Source organism: Lupinus angustifolius, unplaced genomic scaffold (genome assembly GCF_001865875.1).
Source record: "Lupinus angustifolius cultivar Tanjil unplaced genomic scaffold, LupAngTanjil_v1.0 Scaffold_168_31, whole genome shotgun sequence".
NCBI lineage: Eukaryota > Viridiplantae > Streptophyta > Magnoliopsida > Fabales > Fabaceae > Lupinus > Lupinus angustifolius.
The window spans coordinates 8,375-27,816 of NW_017726291.1; the positions used below are offsets into that span (position 1 = coordinate 8,375).

General features: G+C 31.0%; 1 protein-coding gene across 1 annotated transcript; it reads left to right on the forward strand.

Annotated features, from left to right (window-relative positions):
- Positions 1–3,046: 3,046 nt before the first annotated feature.
- LOC109340420 lies at positions 3,047–4,357 on the forward strand. The gene is made up of 3 exons (XM_019578109.1): positions 3,047–3,223; positions 3,825–3,899; positions 4,100–4,357. The coding sequence occupies exons 1-3, from the start codon at positions 3,047–3,049 to the stop codon at positions 4,355–4,357; spliced, it is 510 nt and encodes a 169-aa protein (XP_019433654.1).
- The last annotated feature ends 15,085 nt before the right edge of the window (positions 4,358–19,442 follow it).

The following is a 19,442-nucleotide window of genomic DNA, read 5'->3' on the forward strand; positions in this document are numbered from 1 at the left end:
GCAACAACAACTAGACAATATCCTAAGACTCTGGCTCATCACTATCATTGTTGATATCCATGTAGCTCAATTGATTAGGTAACCTTCTAAGTTCAACATTGACTAGTTGATTTTGAACATCTTGGACATCCATCCTTGCAGTAATGAAGCCTCAAAGTAAGACCATCTCATCCATAATCACCTGATTGATAGGTACGACAGAAGATGAGGATAAGTACACATGGAATGGAGAGGGCTGAGATTCAAGTTGATCAATTGTATGAAATTCCGCAGGAGCATCTGATTGATCATTGCCATGTTTGAAACGCACATCAAGGGGTCTCGAAAGAGGCCCATCTTATGGATCACATCCACATCGATCTTGCTAAGTGTCCACATAAGCAACTTTTGATGCACACATGGTAAGCTAAGTGCTCGGCCATAAAGACCAAAAACATTAAGCTGCTCACTAAGTAGTCTAGCGTGGACAAATAGGACTGCCCACCTAACCTGGCACCAACTTGGCGTGGACCAAGTAGCTGACTAAGCTGCTAGGCCAAAGACCAAACCCATGCTGAAGGATTTGGTGCGCCTAGCATGGACAAAAAGAGGGCCATGCGATCACCTTATTGCCTATAAATAGAGACCATCTTTCACCATTCAAAGTACATCCCATTCTTCACTTCTCTAAAAACCACTTCTCTCTAGAATTCTTGTACTTTGGGGCCACAGTTCCAAGCTAGTTCTTAGGTAATTTTTGTAATTTTCTTTTAGAATACAAAAGGAGAAAGGAGTTGGAAAATGTGATGCAAAAGTTAATTTTGTAATCTCATTTGGTTCCAAAAGCATCTCATCCATGGATATATGGCTAATGCTTCTACACATTGATTTGGATTATGGTGTAATGTTATCTCTTTTCTACATTTGTATCATCTTTTTCAATACATTCAAGTTATTACTTTTGGCTAAGTTTTGATTCTTTAAGAAATTCGTAATGCAGTTTTAGCTTGATCACCTAAAACTTGATTTAAAGATAAAAAAATGCTTCTTCTGAAAGTGTTGATAAGTGAACTAAAAAGTATAACCTACACCTTAGTTCATTTGCCATATCAAGTATCTATTTTAAGCAACTTATGTTCAAGGCTAAATAATGTTAAAGAAGCCTGAAGTAGGTTGTGACAACCTGCTTTGACGAGTGGCAATTAATTATTATTTAGTGTATTACATAAGGTTTGAAAATCATCTTATTATACCAGGACACTAGATGGAGGACTTAGAAATGATGTGTGAAATTAACCGAAAGTATAATACATAACTTGGTAATGCTTTTCAAAAATCATTTGAGTCTAGAAATAATTCTATATTGCAAACCAATTTTCTTCTCAAAAATTTGTGAATATTAGTTTATGTTTCCTTGTTAACGTTTATGCAACATAACACAAAAACCCTCAAAAAGTTGTTAATCATTATTTTTGCTATAATATGCCTATATGATTTTCTTCTATTAATGCAATTCTCTTTGGTTCGACATAACCCTATACTATACTACAATTGAATCTTGAAAAGAGATACAAGTGTAACATAGTAAAGTGCTGACTTATAAATTTTATTTGTTGATTAAAAGATTCTTAAAAACATAAGTTCAAACCAATTCATGGTTTGTAACTTTGTACATATGAATAATATGCAAAAAATGCAATCCAATCAATGGATTGTTACTTAGAATAATAAAAGAGTGATGAATAATAAATTTAACGGTTAACATTTACTTCCTGTCATTTATTTTCCGCATCTAACTTTTACTTTCGTTCATTTACTTTCTGCAACTAACATTTATTTTCTGTCATTTACTTTTCTGCTACTAACATTTATTTATTACTTTATTATTTTATTCTTTATACCAACCTTTCGAAAGAAGTGGTACGATTAAATACTAACTTTATTCTTTTGTTCATTTTATTCTTTGATACCAACCTTTCATATGAAATGGTATGGTTAACTTAATAAAATGAGACCGACCTTTATGGTATGGTTAAAAAAATCAGTATTCCATTTTCCGATGCCTTGGTACAAATGCCAACACATTCCAAGTTCATGAAAGAACTGCTATCAAAGAAGAAGAGCTATTAGGAGAAATAAGTTATTCAACTTAATACAACTTGCAACACAATCCTTCAAACCAAAATTCCTCATAAACTGAAAGACCCAGGAAGTGTGACTATTCTAGTCACAATTGGGGAAGTTTCTATAGGCAAAGCACTTATTGATCTAGGGGCAAGTGCTAGCCTAATGCCACTATCAATGATGAGGATAATTGGAGGGTTGTAACAAAAGCCAACAAGAAGTTCTCTACAACTAGCTCACAGATTCATCAAATATCCAAAACGGGTTGTAGAAGATGTGTTGTTAAGAGTTGATAAATTCTGAATTCCTGTGGATTTTGTTGTCATTGACATCTTCGAAGATGTGGAAATGCCCCTCATTTTGGGACGACCATTTATGAGGATAGAAAAAATGGGGATAGATATAGAAAATGGAAAACTGATAGTTCGAGTAGAAAATAATGAAATTTAGGTTGACATTTTCAAAGCAATGCATCAACCAAGAGAAAAGGGGCAATGTTTTCAAATCAATATTTTTGAAGAAATCTGCTCAGAACAGCCTCAACCCGATGACTCTTGGGAGATGCAAGAACTCAATCTAGAGGACGAAGATAAAGAAAAACTAATCAGAAATCTTTCTGATGATCAAATTTCTCCGATAACAAAGCCTGAAACAAATCAAGGTGGAGATGATAAAAAGAACAAGAACTAAAATTGAAAGAGTTACCTTCACATTGAAAGTATGCATTCCTAGAAGGCAACACCAATAAACTAGTTATCATCAACAGTTCACTTTCCACCTTGGAAGAACACAAACTGATACAAGTCTTGGAGAAACACCAATAGGCGATTGGTTGGACATTGAAAAATTTAAAAGAAATCTGTCCTTCTTATTGCATGCACAAAATTATGATGGAGGAAGATTACAAACCAGTGGCTCAACCACAAAGAGGCTCAATCCGACAATGAAAGAAGTTGTTCAGAAGGAAGTGGTTAAAATGTTAGAAGCTGTAATGATTTACCCCATTTTGGACAACAAATGGGTAAGTCCTGTTCAAGTGGTGCTGAAAAAAGAAGGAATGACGGTAATCATGAATGACAATAGTAAACTCATTCCAACCATAGCTGTTACTAGTTGGAGGGTATGTATTGATTACCGCAAAGTCAACATGGGCACCAGAAAATAACATTTCCCCAAGCCCTTCATGGACCAGATGCTGGAAATATTATCAGGGCGAGCCTTCTATTGTTTCCTAGACGAATACTCAGGATATAACCAAATTACTACGAATCCATAAGATCAAGAAACGACAACATTCACTTGTCCTTTTGGTGTCTATGCCTACAGAATGATGCCATTTAGATTGTGTAAAGGCATCAGAAGCTTGGTATTGAATTGTTAAGACCAACTTGGTATTGAATTGGAAAAAATGCCACTACATAGCCACTAAAGGCATTGTTTTGGGGCACAAAATTTCAGGAAAAGGAATAGAAGTTGATAAGGCAAAGGTTGAGGTCATAGAGAAGCTTCTACCACCAACAAATGTTAAAGGCATCAGAAGCTTTCTAGGATATGCTGGATTCTACCGCCGCTTTATCAAAGACTTTTCCAAAACAACTAAGCCTCTTTTCCATCTTCTCCTTAAAGATTATGCTTTTAATTTTGATAATTCCTATTTAGAAGCATTCAATACTTTGAAAAATTGCTTGGTAACTACTCATATCATAATTGCACCAAACTAGAATCTACCTTTTGAACTGATGTGTGATGCTAGTGATTACGCAGTTGGTGCAATCCTGGTACAGAAGAGGGAGAAGGTATTCCATGCAATACATTATGCTAGCAAAGTTTTAAATGAGGCATAAGTTAACTATGTCACAACTGAAATGGAATTGCTACCTATTGTATTTGAATTGGAAAAATTTGGAAGTTATTTGATTGGGGCCAAAATTATTATTTTTACTGATCATGCCACAATCAAATACAAGAATTAATCCGATGGGTGCTACTTTTGCAGGAATTTGACTTAGAAATCCGTGATAAAAGCGGAAAAGATAATCTCGTGGCAAATCACTTGTCACGATTAATCAATGATGAAGTCACGAAAGGAAAAAGAGAAATAGCTAAAGTATTCCTGGATTTAAAGCTATTTCTTATTCAAGACAAACCATGGTTTGCTGATATAGCCAACTACAAAGCCTCAGAAATCAGTCCTGATCACTTCAACTATCAGCAAAGTCAAAATTTTCTCAAGGAAGTCAACCATTATGTCTAGGACGAGCCATACTTATTCAAAGAAGGAATCGACAACATAATAAGAAGATGTGTCGATTCGAAAGAGGCTCAAAATGTTTTATGGCATTGCCATAATTCAGCCTATGGAGGACACTACAATAGAGAAAGAACTGTTGCAAAAGTTTTCCAATATGTTTTTATAGCCCTCTATTTTAAAAGATGCCAAATTTTTTTTTAAGAAATGTGATGCATGCCAAAGATCTGGCGGAATTGGGTAAATAAATGAAATGCCCTTGCAAAATATTTTGGAAATAGAATTTTTTGAGTTTTGGGGCATTGATATCATGGGTCCTTTCGCATCATCATTTTAAAATGAATATATCTTGGTGGCTATTGACTATGTTTCTAGATGGGTATAAGAATTAACAACACCAAAGGCAGATGAGAAAATAATTATAAATTTCTAGAAAAAGAATATTTTTACCCGCTTTAGAACACCAAGAGTGCTCATAAGTGATGGGGGATCTGATTTTGTAAAACTCCCAATTACACAAGGTTTTGGAATTTTATAATGTTAGACATAAGGTAACGTCACCTTATCACCCACAAACCAATAGGCAAGCTGGAGTATCCAACAGAGAATTAAAAAGAATTTTAGAAAAGACAGTCTCATCCTCAAGGAAAGACTAATCGCAATTGTTGGATGATACTTTATGGTCATATAGAACTGCATTTAAATCACCAATAGGTCAAACTCCATACCAACTAGTTTATGTGAAAGCTTTCCATTTACCAGTTGAATTGGAGCATAGAGCCTATTAGGAAATTAAGTTCTTAAACTTTGATTTAAATGATGCAAGAACAAAAAGAAAGAATGAATTACATAAACTAGAGGAAATGGGGTTCCAAGCCTATGAATCTTCAAGATTGTATAAAGAAAAGGCTAAAAAGTACCATGACTCCAAATTCGAAGAAAAGATTTTTACAAGGTCAAAAGGTACTTTTGTTCAATTCAAGATTGAAATTGCTTCTGGTAAAATTCAAAACCAAATGGATAGGACCATTTGTGATCAAAGATGTTAAAGAATATGGAACAATTGAATTGGAAGATCCAAAGTCTCAAATGACTTAGGACAATAAATGAACAGAGGTTATAACCATACTTGGGTGATGACTCAGACTCCATCACCAGAAATACATCAAAATAACCTCTACAAGTTGAAAAACAGGCATCAAGCTATTGATGTTAAACGAGTGCTTATTGGGAGACAACCTAGTGATTGGTTAGTTATTTGCTTTCTTGTTTTAAATTTAGTTTGAATTATGTTGCGTGATTTAATTGTTTGCAAAGTTTTTTTAGTTTAGTTGTGTTTAAATTTTCCATATTCATCAAAACATCTCCTTTCAAAAACAATTTTTTCATTGGCTTGAGGACAAACCATCATTTAAAGATGGGAAACATGGTTGTTGAATATGTGAAACTTATATGTGAAATTTGTAAATTTTTTAGGATGTACATTTATTTAGAAAGTAATTTGTTTGTCCATAAAAACTCAGTTTTTTTTTTCCAAACCGAATTGAATTTGGCTAAACAAAATAAGTTGACAAATATTGCATGAATGAAAAAAATTGCTAAGCACATTTTTAAGCTTTCATTGATCAAAATGATGTATAAGCCTAACCAAATCCTAACCAAGTAAGGGAGTGAGCCAAACACATTTTAACCATTAGTGCAAATGAAATTTAAAAAAATTGTGCAACATGATTTTTACCATCATTTTTCAAAACAAAAGTAAGGGAGTGAGCCAAACACATGTGCATATGAGTGAAATCAACACTTATTTTGTCTAATTAAACTTGTTTTGGTCTTTAATTCTCTTGATTGCATAAGATTGATAGGAAAGGATCAAGAAATATTTATTCTTTAGTTGAACCACAAATGACCAAAATGTCTAACCAAAAATAGAATCATCCTTTGATAAGCCCCTTTGAGCCAAACAAAGTAAATTATTTTTTCAAACAAACCCATGAACAAAAATTTATAATTAAGAGAGCATGATTTTTTTTAAAAGTGTTTGAAAAAGAATAAGTTGGGTGGAAGTTGGTGGACTTGGATTCTTAAAAAGGAAAATTGAAAATTTTTCAATCTCTTTGCAAAAACAACAAAAGTTGTAAAATAAATGGAAAAACAAAAAGAGAATGAAAAAAAAAGAAAAAGCCAAAAACAACAAAGGTTCAAAAGCTAAGAGGTTACAAAAGAAAAGAAATTATGGGAAAAGAAAAGTAAAAGTGCTTCATAGAAAATTTTTGAACATTTTTGCTCTCTTAAAGTAAATTTACTTATCCAAGAAAAACCATGATTTTCGCAAGCCTAACCTCATTACAGCTGAAAACATGTCCTTAGTGATCCTTGATTGAAAATGCAATTTTAAGAGAATAAGTAAGACAAAGACCAAGTTGAAATTACTACATGCAAATAGTTGAAAATTTAATGAAACACTTACATCCCTTGAAAGTTCTATTTTTAAACTTGTGTGCACAACAAACACTTTTTGATTGAAAATTATTTGCTTTGGTTTTGTTACACATGTTTTTTGATGAACATAAGCATGAAATTGATGTTTGAAGCATTATGTGTGAAATTCACAAATCTTGAAAAATCTCATTGAAAATATTGAGCATGCTTTATGACAAAAGTGTAATCATGTCACTCTAATCTTAAAATTTACGCAAAAACAATTTGGATGTGTTTTACCATTTGTTTGAGGACAAACAAAGTCTTAAGTTGAGGGGAGTTGATAAGTGCCAAAAATACCTAATTTTCATACACTTTTCATGACACTTATCCTATCTAATTCATGCAAAACCAACTTAATTAACACTTTTTAGATAAATTGTCATAGTTTAATTGTATATTTTGACCACCTCTTTCCCAAATCTTTGTGTAAAGTTTTGTAGGAAAAATCAAAGAGAAGAAAAAAATCAAAAAAAATAGTAAAGCAAGGAGGTGTCCACATAAGCCACTTTTGATGCACACATGGCAAGCTAAGTGCTTGGCCATAAGCATAGACAAAAAATATGAAGCCGCTCACTAAGTAGCATGGCCAGGACAAACATGACCACTCAGCTGACCTGGCACCAACTTGGCTCGATCAGACACAGGATTTACAAGGTCAAACTCAAGCTTGTCACAAACCAACCCACTGAAGTAGACATCTCAGCATGCACCTGGACTGCCCAGCTGGAACCACACACTTAGCCAGAGCAAGACAAGCTTCTCAAGCAGGCAACTTAGTGGTGCCAACTAAGCAGCCATGCGGGCTGGACCCAACAATTGGTGAACTTGACTTAGCCACCATTCAACAATTACGTCATACATGACCTCACTTGACAAGGCCCCTAGGCACTTTTCAGAGTAGCCCACAATAGCCTGGCCAAGTAGCTCACTACTAGCTTTGGTGATTCAACACCAAGCAAGTGCCGAAGCTGCTTGGCCAAAGACCAAACCCATGCTAAAGGGTTTGGTGCACCTAGCGTGGACAAAAAGAGGCCTAGGCAGTCACCTGATTGCCTATAAATAGAGGCCATCTTCTACCATTCAAAGCACATTCCATTCTTCACTTCTTCTCTAAAAAACACTTGTCTCTAGAATTCTTGTACTTTGGGGCCACAGTTCCAAGCTAGTTTTTAGGTAATTTTTGTAATTTTCTCTTAGAATTCTAGAGGAGAAATGACTTGGCAAATCTGATGCAAAAGTTGATTTTGTAATATCTTTTGGTTCCAAAAATATCTCATCCTTGGATAGATGGTTAATGCTCCTACACATTGATTTGGATTATGGTGTAATGTTATTTCTTTTCTTCATTTGTATCATCTTTTTCAAAACATTTAAGTTATTACTTTTGGTTACGTTTTGATTCTTTAAGAAATTCTTAATGCGATTTTAGCTTGATCACCTAAAACTTGATTTAATGATCCAAAATGCTTCTTCTTAAAGTGTTGACAAGTGAACTAAAAAGTATAACCTACACCTTAGTTCATTTGCCATATCCAACATTTGTTTTAAGCAACTTATGTTCAAGGCTAAATAATGTTAACGAAGCCTGAAGTAGGATGTGACAACCTGATCCAACGAGTGGCAGTTAATTATTATTTAATGTATTATGTAAGGTTTTAGAAATTATGTGTGGAATTAACCGAAAGTATAACACATAGCTTGTTAATGTTTTTCAAAAATCATTTGAGTCTAGAAATAATTCCATATTGCAAACCAATTTTATTCTCAAGAATTTGTGAATATTAGTTTATGTTTTCTTGTTAACTTTTATGCAACATAATACAAAAACCCTCAAAAAACCCTCGAAAGAAGTGGTATGATTAACTGCTAACTTTATTTTTTTTTGTTCATTTTATTCTTTGATACCAACCTTTCATAAGAAATGGAATGGTTAACTTAATAAAATGAGACCGACCTTTATGATATGGTTAAACGGAATCCGAAAAGAGAATAAATAAATAAAGTCACTAATTAACAAAATTGATCATCACTCACCACTCTAATTAAATATAAATACACTTTAAACAACTCGAATTAACCATTCAACAAAGTACCACGTTTTTGCTGTTGAGGGTGGAATTCTCGTTGTGGAAATCTGCTCTTTCAACAATATGTTAAAAGTAGTTTTATAGTTTGTTTATTTACCCTTTTGACAAACATGCTCAATTTCTATTTTATAAAAATTTAGTTTTGGTCACACTAACTAGTTCATGCGTAATTAAGATGATCTATATGGATGTGTACTTATGACCATACATCAAATTTAGAGAGATTACCAACTTTATCTATAACAAAGATTTTTCTTTTGTTGCTCACCCCAAAGATAACAAAGCCTTTATTTCTTGAATATTATCATTGAAACTTTTGAATCGTCTCGTGTGATGTGCCTTGAACAATTACTATTATGATTTCCACATTTTGCTTATTAATTCTAGGTACTCCTGCAAAATAAATTAAAATAAAATTCTAGGACCCAATGTAATTTAGGTCATTTGGGGTTAACACATTTCTCAACCAAAACATATTTTCCAGTTGGGATACTAACTTTTCTAAAAGCATGTGAGTTGATGTTGACATATCCTTGATTTTTTATTTAAACAAAATTTTTTTATGGATACTTTTGCTTTGAAAATGTTGCATGCTAACCTTACTTTTATGTACAAAGACATTTTTCAACTTACTATTTGCATTATGGCTATTAGTGTAGCCTGGACCTCTCAGGTCATTAGTATGCCTTTGTTTATTTAAAATATTGTCCAAATTTTGAGTACTTTCTTGAAAATATTTAATTCTTGATTTGTTGAAACAATTTTTGATTCAAGAGTATCAAAATTTGGACTTTTTATGCAATCATCATTTCATTTGGATTTTAGGCTATCCAAATCCTTTTGTAAAATTTTGTTTTGACTCTAAAGAAGTTCTCTAGCTTTTTTCTATTTAATGCATACTCTAGAGAGTTTAATAAATTCTTCATGCAATTCACTAAAAGCAATATGTAACTCATCATATAAAAATTTATCATTTGGTTCAGAGTTACTAACCTCATAGTCGTTGTTTCTTTGTTGTGAACCCATCAAGAAAATATGTACTTGTTTCTCACATTTTGTTTCTGAATCTGAAAACTCATCATTGTCTTCTAATGCATTGTATGCTATTATGCGCATCTTGCCCTTTTTTCTTTAGAAAGTGTTTTTCTTTTTTGAGATTGGACAATCACCTTGAATATGATCTGGTTTTCTACTTTTAGAGAATGTGGAGTCTTGCCCTGATGTTGATGCTTCACTGTTAGTGGCAAACCTTTTTACTTTTTGGTTCCATATATCCTTTCTAGAGTGTCCCAAATTTCTTTTGATGATTTGAAACTTGACACTTTAAAGAATTCTTTTACTCCTAGAGTTGAGGTTAAAATGTTTTTGACTTTAAGGTCGTATGGAACACTCTTTTTATCTTTATCGGTCCAAGAATATTTAGGCTTAGGTTGCTTAACTCCATTGGCAACCAAGCTAGGCATAAATGGACTTTTGTCTATAGAGTTCCATATATCTAAGTTTGGGGATTCTACGAAGATTTCTATCCTGAATTTCCAAATAAAATAGTGATCTCCAATGAAACTTGGAGGTCCATTAATATTAGAACCTTCCCTAGAAACTTGGAGTATTTTTCCCTACCTAGGCTCTGGTGCCAAATGTAAGTATAAGATGGTAAACTAAGACGGGAGGAGTGAATTATATTTTTGTACAATCAAAGATTTTTGAAACTTTAAAACAAATAGAGTATAGTGCAGTAGAAATACGAGTTGTAGACAATCAAAGTACATATATGAAAGTAAAGAGTATAAGGAAGAATAGAGATACACCATTTTTTATAATGGTTCACCTTCTTGCCACTTGAAGGCTACGTCCAGTCCCCTTGCTCTCACAAAATATTTTATTTATTTGATGAGTTGTAATTACAAATCTCACACTAAGATTCTTAGCACATAACACACTCACTACAATCTCACACCTTTGAATAACACCTCTTCTATGTATCCCAATTCCCTTTTCCACCACACCCTATGATAATAAGTTTACAACAATTTGACAAAGAATGAAGAATATATCTAGAGCAAGATTACATAAATGATATGACACTTCTAAACTTGCAATACTTTTGATCTTTCAACATGAATAACAAAATATGTTCCTGTTACATAGGCATACTTCATATAAAAGTTAATAGATGCACGCATACTCGTATTGTAATATTAATATAATCATATTTTTATAATATACTAATATAGTATAATTTATTTCACCCTTAGTAATATTTGATTTATTTTCTTACAAATATATGTTAGGTATCAGTGGCCTAGGCACACCTAGAAGGAGGGTTGAATAGTTGTAGCGGTTATCAATCACCGCTTCTCGCACCAAAACCCAATTCTAGAAACAACCTAGTTAATCGATTAACCAGTGAGCTTAATTGATTAACACACAACAGAATCAGAATGATCAGAGTAGTTAACTGCACAGTTATTTATTAACAGATAAGCAGAGATACAATAGATATTATTATGCAATATTAACAAGTATATGGCAGGGTATATGCATGCAAAACATCAGCTTCTAACTCGCATTAAAACAACAAGAAATGTAAAGAAGATTAAGAGAGAACAACGTGCACATATGGATTTTTATCCTGGTTCATTTACGGTCCACTGCAAACTAAATCCAGGCCTCCCCTTCTGATCCTGGGAGATTTTCTTCTTCACTATATTGAATACAAGTATAATCACATACACCAATTCAATTTACAAAACTTAGGACGCTTCTTTCTTGAAATCCTAGAACATCTAATCCTTGGTTTGACTCTACTTATCGTCTGAGAAAACCTTTCTCGCAAACCAGCCCTAGCCAAGATTCTCGTTCTCAATTCAAGACCTCCTAGTCTTGGTGAAGAATCACTCTATCTCTGTGGTGGTAAGACACAAAGAGACCAATCCAACACACACAAAAACAGATTACAAAAGCAAGGTATAATATGCACAATAATGCTCAAAATATAACAATGAAAACCTTAAGACTAACCCACTCACAATTCACTCAAGCCATCATACACATGTGAGTTAATCAAAAACAATAATCACAAGATATCTCTCTAAGAATCTCTAGCAAAAATGCATGAACATGCGAGCAAGAAAAGGATGAGACTAAGCATATGAAAAACAATATGCAAATAACAATGAATCAATATTCAATATGCCATGTTAATCTCTCTTCCTCACACATGCATTTCTCTCTGTAAAACATAATGTAAAACACGAAAATATGCTCTTTAATCAGTCCTATACAATAGTATGCAATGCTACACTTATCTGGAAATTGCCTAAACTTATACAAAATTGTTTTGGCACTTCAAACCTTTGCAATTAGTTAAGCAGTTAAAACAGAAAACAATTATAACATAAAATAGACATGTTAATCGATTAAGATACAACGTTAATAGATTAACCAGTGTAACATGATTAAAACCGAAACTAGTTGTAACAGAAAAACTGATATAACAAAAAAACAATTGAGTTAATCGATTAAGTCACCATGTTAATCGATTAACCAACATATTAAATCACATCATTCAAAAGGAAAACTACTCATATGTTATGCTTAACTCCTATACATGTTTTAGCAATTATATTATGCCTAATATGCACATATAACATGTATGATTAATGCATGAACATACAATTAACTAGATGATATGTCTCATGAATGTGATATGACAATTATAATGGCTTGAGAGACTTGAATCTAGGTTCACCTACCCATACTCACTTATTAAGGCACACATCCCAGACTACTTAGAATAATGACTCTATTTATATATCCTAATCTAGATATGACCACTGAGCTCTAGGCATGTTGATTGTTGAGCCATCTTCAAACTTTAATAAAACCTTGTCTTCATCAAAACATAGGCAAAACATTGCTAGTGCGATCCTTGACACTTTGCACTTTCAATATATACTTATAGTGATCTCATTTTAAGAATAAGCAACAAAATTATTTTCCTTAAATAGTCACCTCCAAAAGTGTTTAAGAAAGTGGTTTTGGATTGGATAGAGACTAAAAACCTAACTTAGAAAAAATTTGTTAGGTAGAAATATAACATATATCTTTAATAACCAATATTATATGTTTTCATTGCCATCAATAAAAATAACCACCTCCTTATAAAATAAATTAAAATAACCAGTATTCTATGCTTTGATTGCCATCATAGAATAGTGAATATAGAATATGTATGTTCGTTGAAATGTTGATAATATTACACGTTATTCTTCTTTAACCTACAAGAAAAGACAATGGATTTCATTCTATTGATTCCAAAATCTAAATTTGAATTATTTTTATTTTATTTTATTGCTTCATATTTTAGCCTTTATTTACCATTTAAAATAATATCAATCACCTTGGCAACTTTAGTATTCACTTGAGACTCACCTTCCTTGAAACGTGCAAGATTTCATATAAAAATGTCTTTTAGTTATGCATTATTGTATTTGAATTAGGGAATAATACAATACACAAATATTTTTGAATATGGTTTTGGATTGGATAGAAGCTAAAAACCTCACAGAGATTAAAGTTGTTAGGTGAATATGTAACATAAATCTTCAATAACTAATATTATATGCTTTCATTGCCACCATCCTTGATGTGATAGTTATTTTATACACTTTTAAAATTAATTAAGAAGAGATTTATGCTAATTTGATTTGGCATTCATTATTTATAATCAAAGAAAATATTTTTAGTACAATTATTATTGTTCTTATTATTTCCAAGATTTCAAACTTAGTAATATATGGAATATTACCAATTATTTATTGTATAAAAGATTTTATGTTCTATTTCATTTAATATTTATTTTTTGATTTTAATGTTATCGAACAAAAGCGATGTGCCACGACTGTTCAAAGGATGATAGGAGGAAATGAAATGAAAACATAATCCTTACAACATCATTATTATAATCTAGTTTAAATTTTTTGCCCTTTACTTGAATTGAGGTTTATTATCATCTACGGGACCTCATAAATGATAACAAAATCATTTTAGTATTTACAGATCATCATTTATTATTTATTGTTAAGAAGACTTTTTTAATAAAAAATAGTCAAAAACTTCACTAACTATACATTTAGTAATTATTAAATATTTCAGTAATACCAATTTTATTATTCATACATTTTAATTAATTAATATTAACAATTGAATTATAATTCAAAATTATTATTATGTTATCATTTACACACATTTAATCAATATAGTTATTATTATAATAATTAATAAAAATATAAACTAAAAATTAAAGAAAGAAGACGAAGAAATACACCTCATTGCACATAAATGGAGGACTATAGTGATGTTAGAGTTGTGTTGGAACTCTGACTGGAAACGTACAATGCACGAGTAGACAAAGGGCAAGATGTCGACAATAGGAGTAGAGGTGGTGTTGCACGAAATTCCATGTGAGAAAGGAATTTCACCGTATTCCAAATGATTTAGAGTCTTTACTATATTTTTTGCTGTTAAAACATAGAAAACTATGTTTATGCTCAATTTGGAAAATATTATAATAGAACTAGAGTTTTGAGTTTGAGAGTCGATTATGGATCGTGGAAATATTAGCTCCACTTACACCCACATTTAAACGGCACCGTTGCTACTCGCAAGGACAAGTTTAGACCCTTATAATGAGGTTGTTGAAAGCACCTTTGGAACATATCATGAGTTCATTCAAGGTCATCTCTAATAAGGAAGAACCTCACAAGTGCAAGATGCTAAAAATATAGAATACACAAGACGTGAAAATAATTTTTATGAAAAAACATTCATGCATATAAATCTATTTGTATAATACTATTGCTTAAATTTATTATAATATATTATGTAAAAGCTATCATTCATGTTAAGAATACTTCAAGACAAAATTTACATTAGGAAATGTTTGTTTAATACTTAAAATGTAAAAAATTTAGTTTACCCAAGACAATTTACACATTTTGAATCCTTAAGGTGTGCGACATGGCACACATTATCGAAATACTTAAAATTACAATAATCTTTTATACCAAATATGATAATTACTAATGTGAGTATAAGAGGAATACTACCCTTACAACACGTAAAGCTTATAAGAAATTATAAAAAAAATTAAATTATACCACAATAATGAAAGTTTAAAATATAATTGAATCCAACATTGATTTCCATAATTGTTTCTAAGAGTTTTTCATGTTTGAGAACCATCCCTTGTTCTCATTTTAAATACTATGAAAAATGTCACTATGAAATGATTCTATGAGATTTAAGCATGTTAAACCAATAAGCAACTCTATGTTTGCTATTAAGAACAATTATTTAATTGTTGTAGCTCTAAATAAATTATTTGTAATTAGCATAATTCAACTTGAAAATGATATATGTTAGAAAGTTTTTACATTCTGTACCTTGACCTTGGATATTAATTATAAACTACTAGAAACTTTTTATACGACATTATTTATAGTTTTAAGGGGCAGATTCCCCAGATATGCCGTAATTGTTATGCCTTTAGATTCATATGTATTATATTTAAATTACTCATTGTAACTTTTTTTTGTCTATTTTCTCATAAGAGAAATGGTAATTTGTACATTAATTTTGGAAATATAGTTTTTAGAGCTACTTAATTACCCAACAAATGTTTAACGATGTACATTGTTATTGTGATTATAACATCATGGTTTTGGAGTTTCCATAATATTATCACGATTGCCATTGTGGCCATATAGGTTACATATTCTCGTATTTTTTCTTCAATAAAAATGCTACTAACCAAAATCGACTATAATCACAATATAAAACAATGATTATAACTATTGTACGACCGTCGTATTCAACTTCATATAATCCTAAGAATGATATGTTTAAATTTAGTGCTGAATTAAATCTACGTTTACCCTTCAATTAGTTAAGTAACGAATAAGAGACTCTCACTCCACACCAAAAAATAAAGAGGGACTTGTTCCAAGTATGAAAGAGTCTATATTTTTTATTAGACGTATTATTATTTTATATACTACTTTGTCTGCGACACATTGAATATTACGATGCATGTAAGCAACTGCAAATATATAAGAGCGGGCAGTGCCCTTTACAATTCTATGATGCAATAAATTCACAATTTAAAGAAATGAAATCATTAGTTTCGATTCTTTGCTCGCCATCTCCGCTTTGTTGGAATAAATTCCAACGTTGGTATAATGATTTCAAGAATGTTTCTTTAATCAAAAACTTAGCTTTATTGAATTGTTAACAATTTCATACCATCTCGACTTTGTTGGAATAAATTCCAACGCCGGCATAATGATATGAATTTAGCAATTTAACAAAAATGATAATGAGTGATATTTATTTCTCTTTTCCTTTATTAACTAAACTACTTCCTTATGGAAGGTTGGTTAAGAACAAATAAATAAAGCAATATAATTATAATTTAACCGTACCACTTCTTTCGAAAGGTTGGTATAAGAAAAACGAATAAAGCAATAAATAAATGTTAGTTGCGGAAATGTAAATGACAGAAAATAAATGTTAGTTGTAGAAAGTAAAGGACAAAAAGTAAAAGTTAGTAGTTAGATCACTCATTATAACTGTGTATTTTTCCTTTTCACAAAGATACAATTTATGAATTAAATTGCACTTTGATTCAAAGTTTCTTTCTTTGTCAATAAATAAAATTTATAAGTTAACACTTTACTATTTTACATTTGCATCTCTTTCAAGATTCAATTGTAGTATAGTATAGGGTTATGTCGAACCAAAGGTCATTGTTTAATAGAAGAAAATCATATAGACATTTTATAGAAAAAATAATGATTAAGCACTTTTTGATGATTTTGTGTTGTGTTGTATAAAAATTAACAAGGAAAACCTAAACTAATATTCAAAAATTCTTGGGGAGAAAATTGGTTTGAAATGTGGAATTATTTCTAAACTCCAAATAGTTTTGAAAAACATTAACGAGTTATGTGTTATAATTTTGGTTAATTCCACACATCATTTCTAAATCCTTCATATAGAATCCTAGAATGATAAGATGATTTTTAAACCTTATGAAATACGCTAAATGATAGTTAAGTGCCACTCGTCGGAGTAGGTTGTCACATCCTACTTCAGGCTCCATTAACATCATTTAGCCTTGAACATAAGTTGCTTAAATTAGATGCTTGATATGGAAGGTGAACTAAGGTGTAGGTTATACTATTTAGTTCACTTGTCAACACTTTAAGACGAAGCATTCTTAGTGAGAAGCTTCATGTTTTTGGTTCATGATTTTGGCCAAGCACTTAGCTTGCCATGTGTGCATCAAAAGTGGCTTACGTGGACACCTCCTTGCTTGATTATTTTTCTGAATTTTTCTTCTCTTTGATTTTTCCTAAAAAACTTCACACAAAGATTTGGAAAAGAGGTGGACAAAATATACAATCAAACTATGTCAATTTATCTAAAAAGTTTTTAATTAAGTTTGTTTTGCATGAATTACATAGGATAAGTGCCATAAAAGTGTTTAAAAATTAGGTATTTTTTGCAGTTATTTGTCAAAATGTAACATAAATCTTCAATAACCAATATTATATTCTTTCATTACTACCAATAAAAGTAGCCAACTTGATAAAAAATATAATAAATTTTTTAAGAGTATACAATTAGGTGATTCTTTCTTATTGGTTGCAAATATAATGACATAGAATAGTGAATATAGAATATCTATGTTTATCGAAATGCTGATAATATTACATGTTATTCTTCTTTAACCTAATAAAAAAGACAATGGATTTCATTCAATTATTTTTGTTTTGTTTGTCTGGAATATATCCATTTATTCGAAAATAAGGATTGTTTTATCTTATTGGTCAAGATTATTTATTTAAACATAAATTTTTTGATTTCCTTACCTACCTAATATTGAAATGAAATATTTTCATAAGTTTATTTACTTAAATTCTCATTTTCATCATCTACACATTGTTGTTTGCTCTTGTAATAATCATAAGTCCTGATTTCATGCAATAGAGAAATAAAATTGACATAATTCTTGGTAGAAAACTATTTGATTGATTGGCTGTGTTTTAACAGTTTTTAATAATGAAGCGATATATCAAGACTGTTCTAAGAATTAGTTGAGGAAAAAAGTGATTACTCACGACGTTTCCTCCATCCTTGTTGTGATACTTGTTATATACACTTTTCAAATTAATTAAGAAGAGATTTACGCTAATTTGATTTGGCATTCGTTATTTATAGTCAAGGAAAATATTTTTCATATTATTATTATTATTATTGTTCTTATTATTTCAAAGATTTCAAACTTAGTAATATATGGAATATTACTAATTATTTATTGTATAAAAGATTTTATGTTCTATTTCATTTATTATTTATTTTGTGATTTTAATGTTAACGAACAAAAGCGATGTGTCATGACCGTTCAAAGGATGATATGAGAAAAGGAAATGAAAACATGATCTTTCCGACATCATTATTATAACTTAGTATAATTTTTTTCCCCTTTACTTGAATTGAGGTTTATTATCATCTATGAGACCTCATAAATGATCAAAGATTCATTTTAGTATTTATAAATGATAATTTATTATTTATAAATCATCATTTATTATTAATTTTAGTATTTATAAATCATCATTAATTTAAAGTTATTATTATGTTATCATTTACAAACATTTAATCATTATAGTTATTATTATAATAATGACTAAAAATAGAAATTAAGAATTAAAGAAAGAAGACGAAGAAACACACCTCATTGCACATAAATGGAGGACTATAGAGGCATCAAAGTCGTGTCGGAACCCGTAATGGAAACCGACGATGCACGAGTAGATGAAGGGCATGATGTCGACAACATGAGTAGAGGTGGTGCTGCACGAAAGTTCACGTGAGAAAGGAATTTCACCGTACTCCAAATGATTTAGAGTCCTTACTACATTTTTTGCAGTCAAAACATAGAAACTATCTTTATACTCAATTTGGAAAATATTTTTATAGAACTTGAGGTTTGAGTTTGAGAGTCGATTGTGGATCGTGGAAATATTAACACCCCTTACATCCATATTTAAACGGTACATTTGCTAAACGCAAGGACCAATTTAGACCTTTATAATGAGGTTCTTGAAGTACCTTTGGAACATCTCATGAGGTCATTCAAGCTCATCTCTAAAATAAGCAAGAACCTCAGAAGTTCAAGATGCTAAAAATATAGATTACACAAGACATCAAAATAATGTATGTGAAATAAAAATTCTTGCATATAAAATCTATTTGTATAATATCATTACCTAAATTCATTATAATATATTATGTAAAAGCTACCATTCATGTGAAGAATACTTCAAGACAAAATTTACATTAGGAAATGTTTGTTTAATACTTAAAATGTATAAAATTTAGTTTACCCAAGACAATTTACACATTTTTGAATCCTTAAGGTGTGCAACATTGCAAACATTATCAAAATACTT

Excerpts from the sequence above, each read along its gene's own strand:
- LOC109340420 (XM_019578109.1), top strand. The coding sequence starts at position 3,047 with ATGAAAGAAGTTGTTCAGAAGGAAGTGGTTAAAATGTTAGAAGCTGTA. Across the intron at positions 3,224-3,824 it reads TAGCTGTTACTAGTTGGAGG|AATCTACCTTTTGAACTGAT; the intron begins GTATGTATTGAT and ends GCACCAAACTAG. Across the intron at positions 3,900-4,099 it reads TGGTACAGAAGAGGGAGAAG|GAATTTGACTTAGAAATCCG; the intron begins GTATTCCATGCA and ends CTACTTTTGCAG.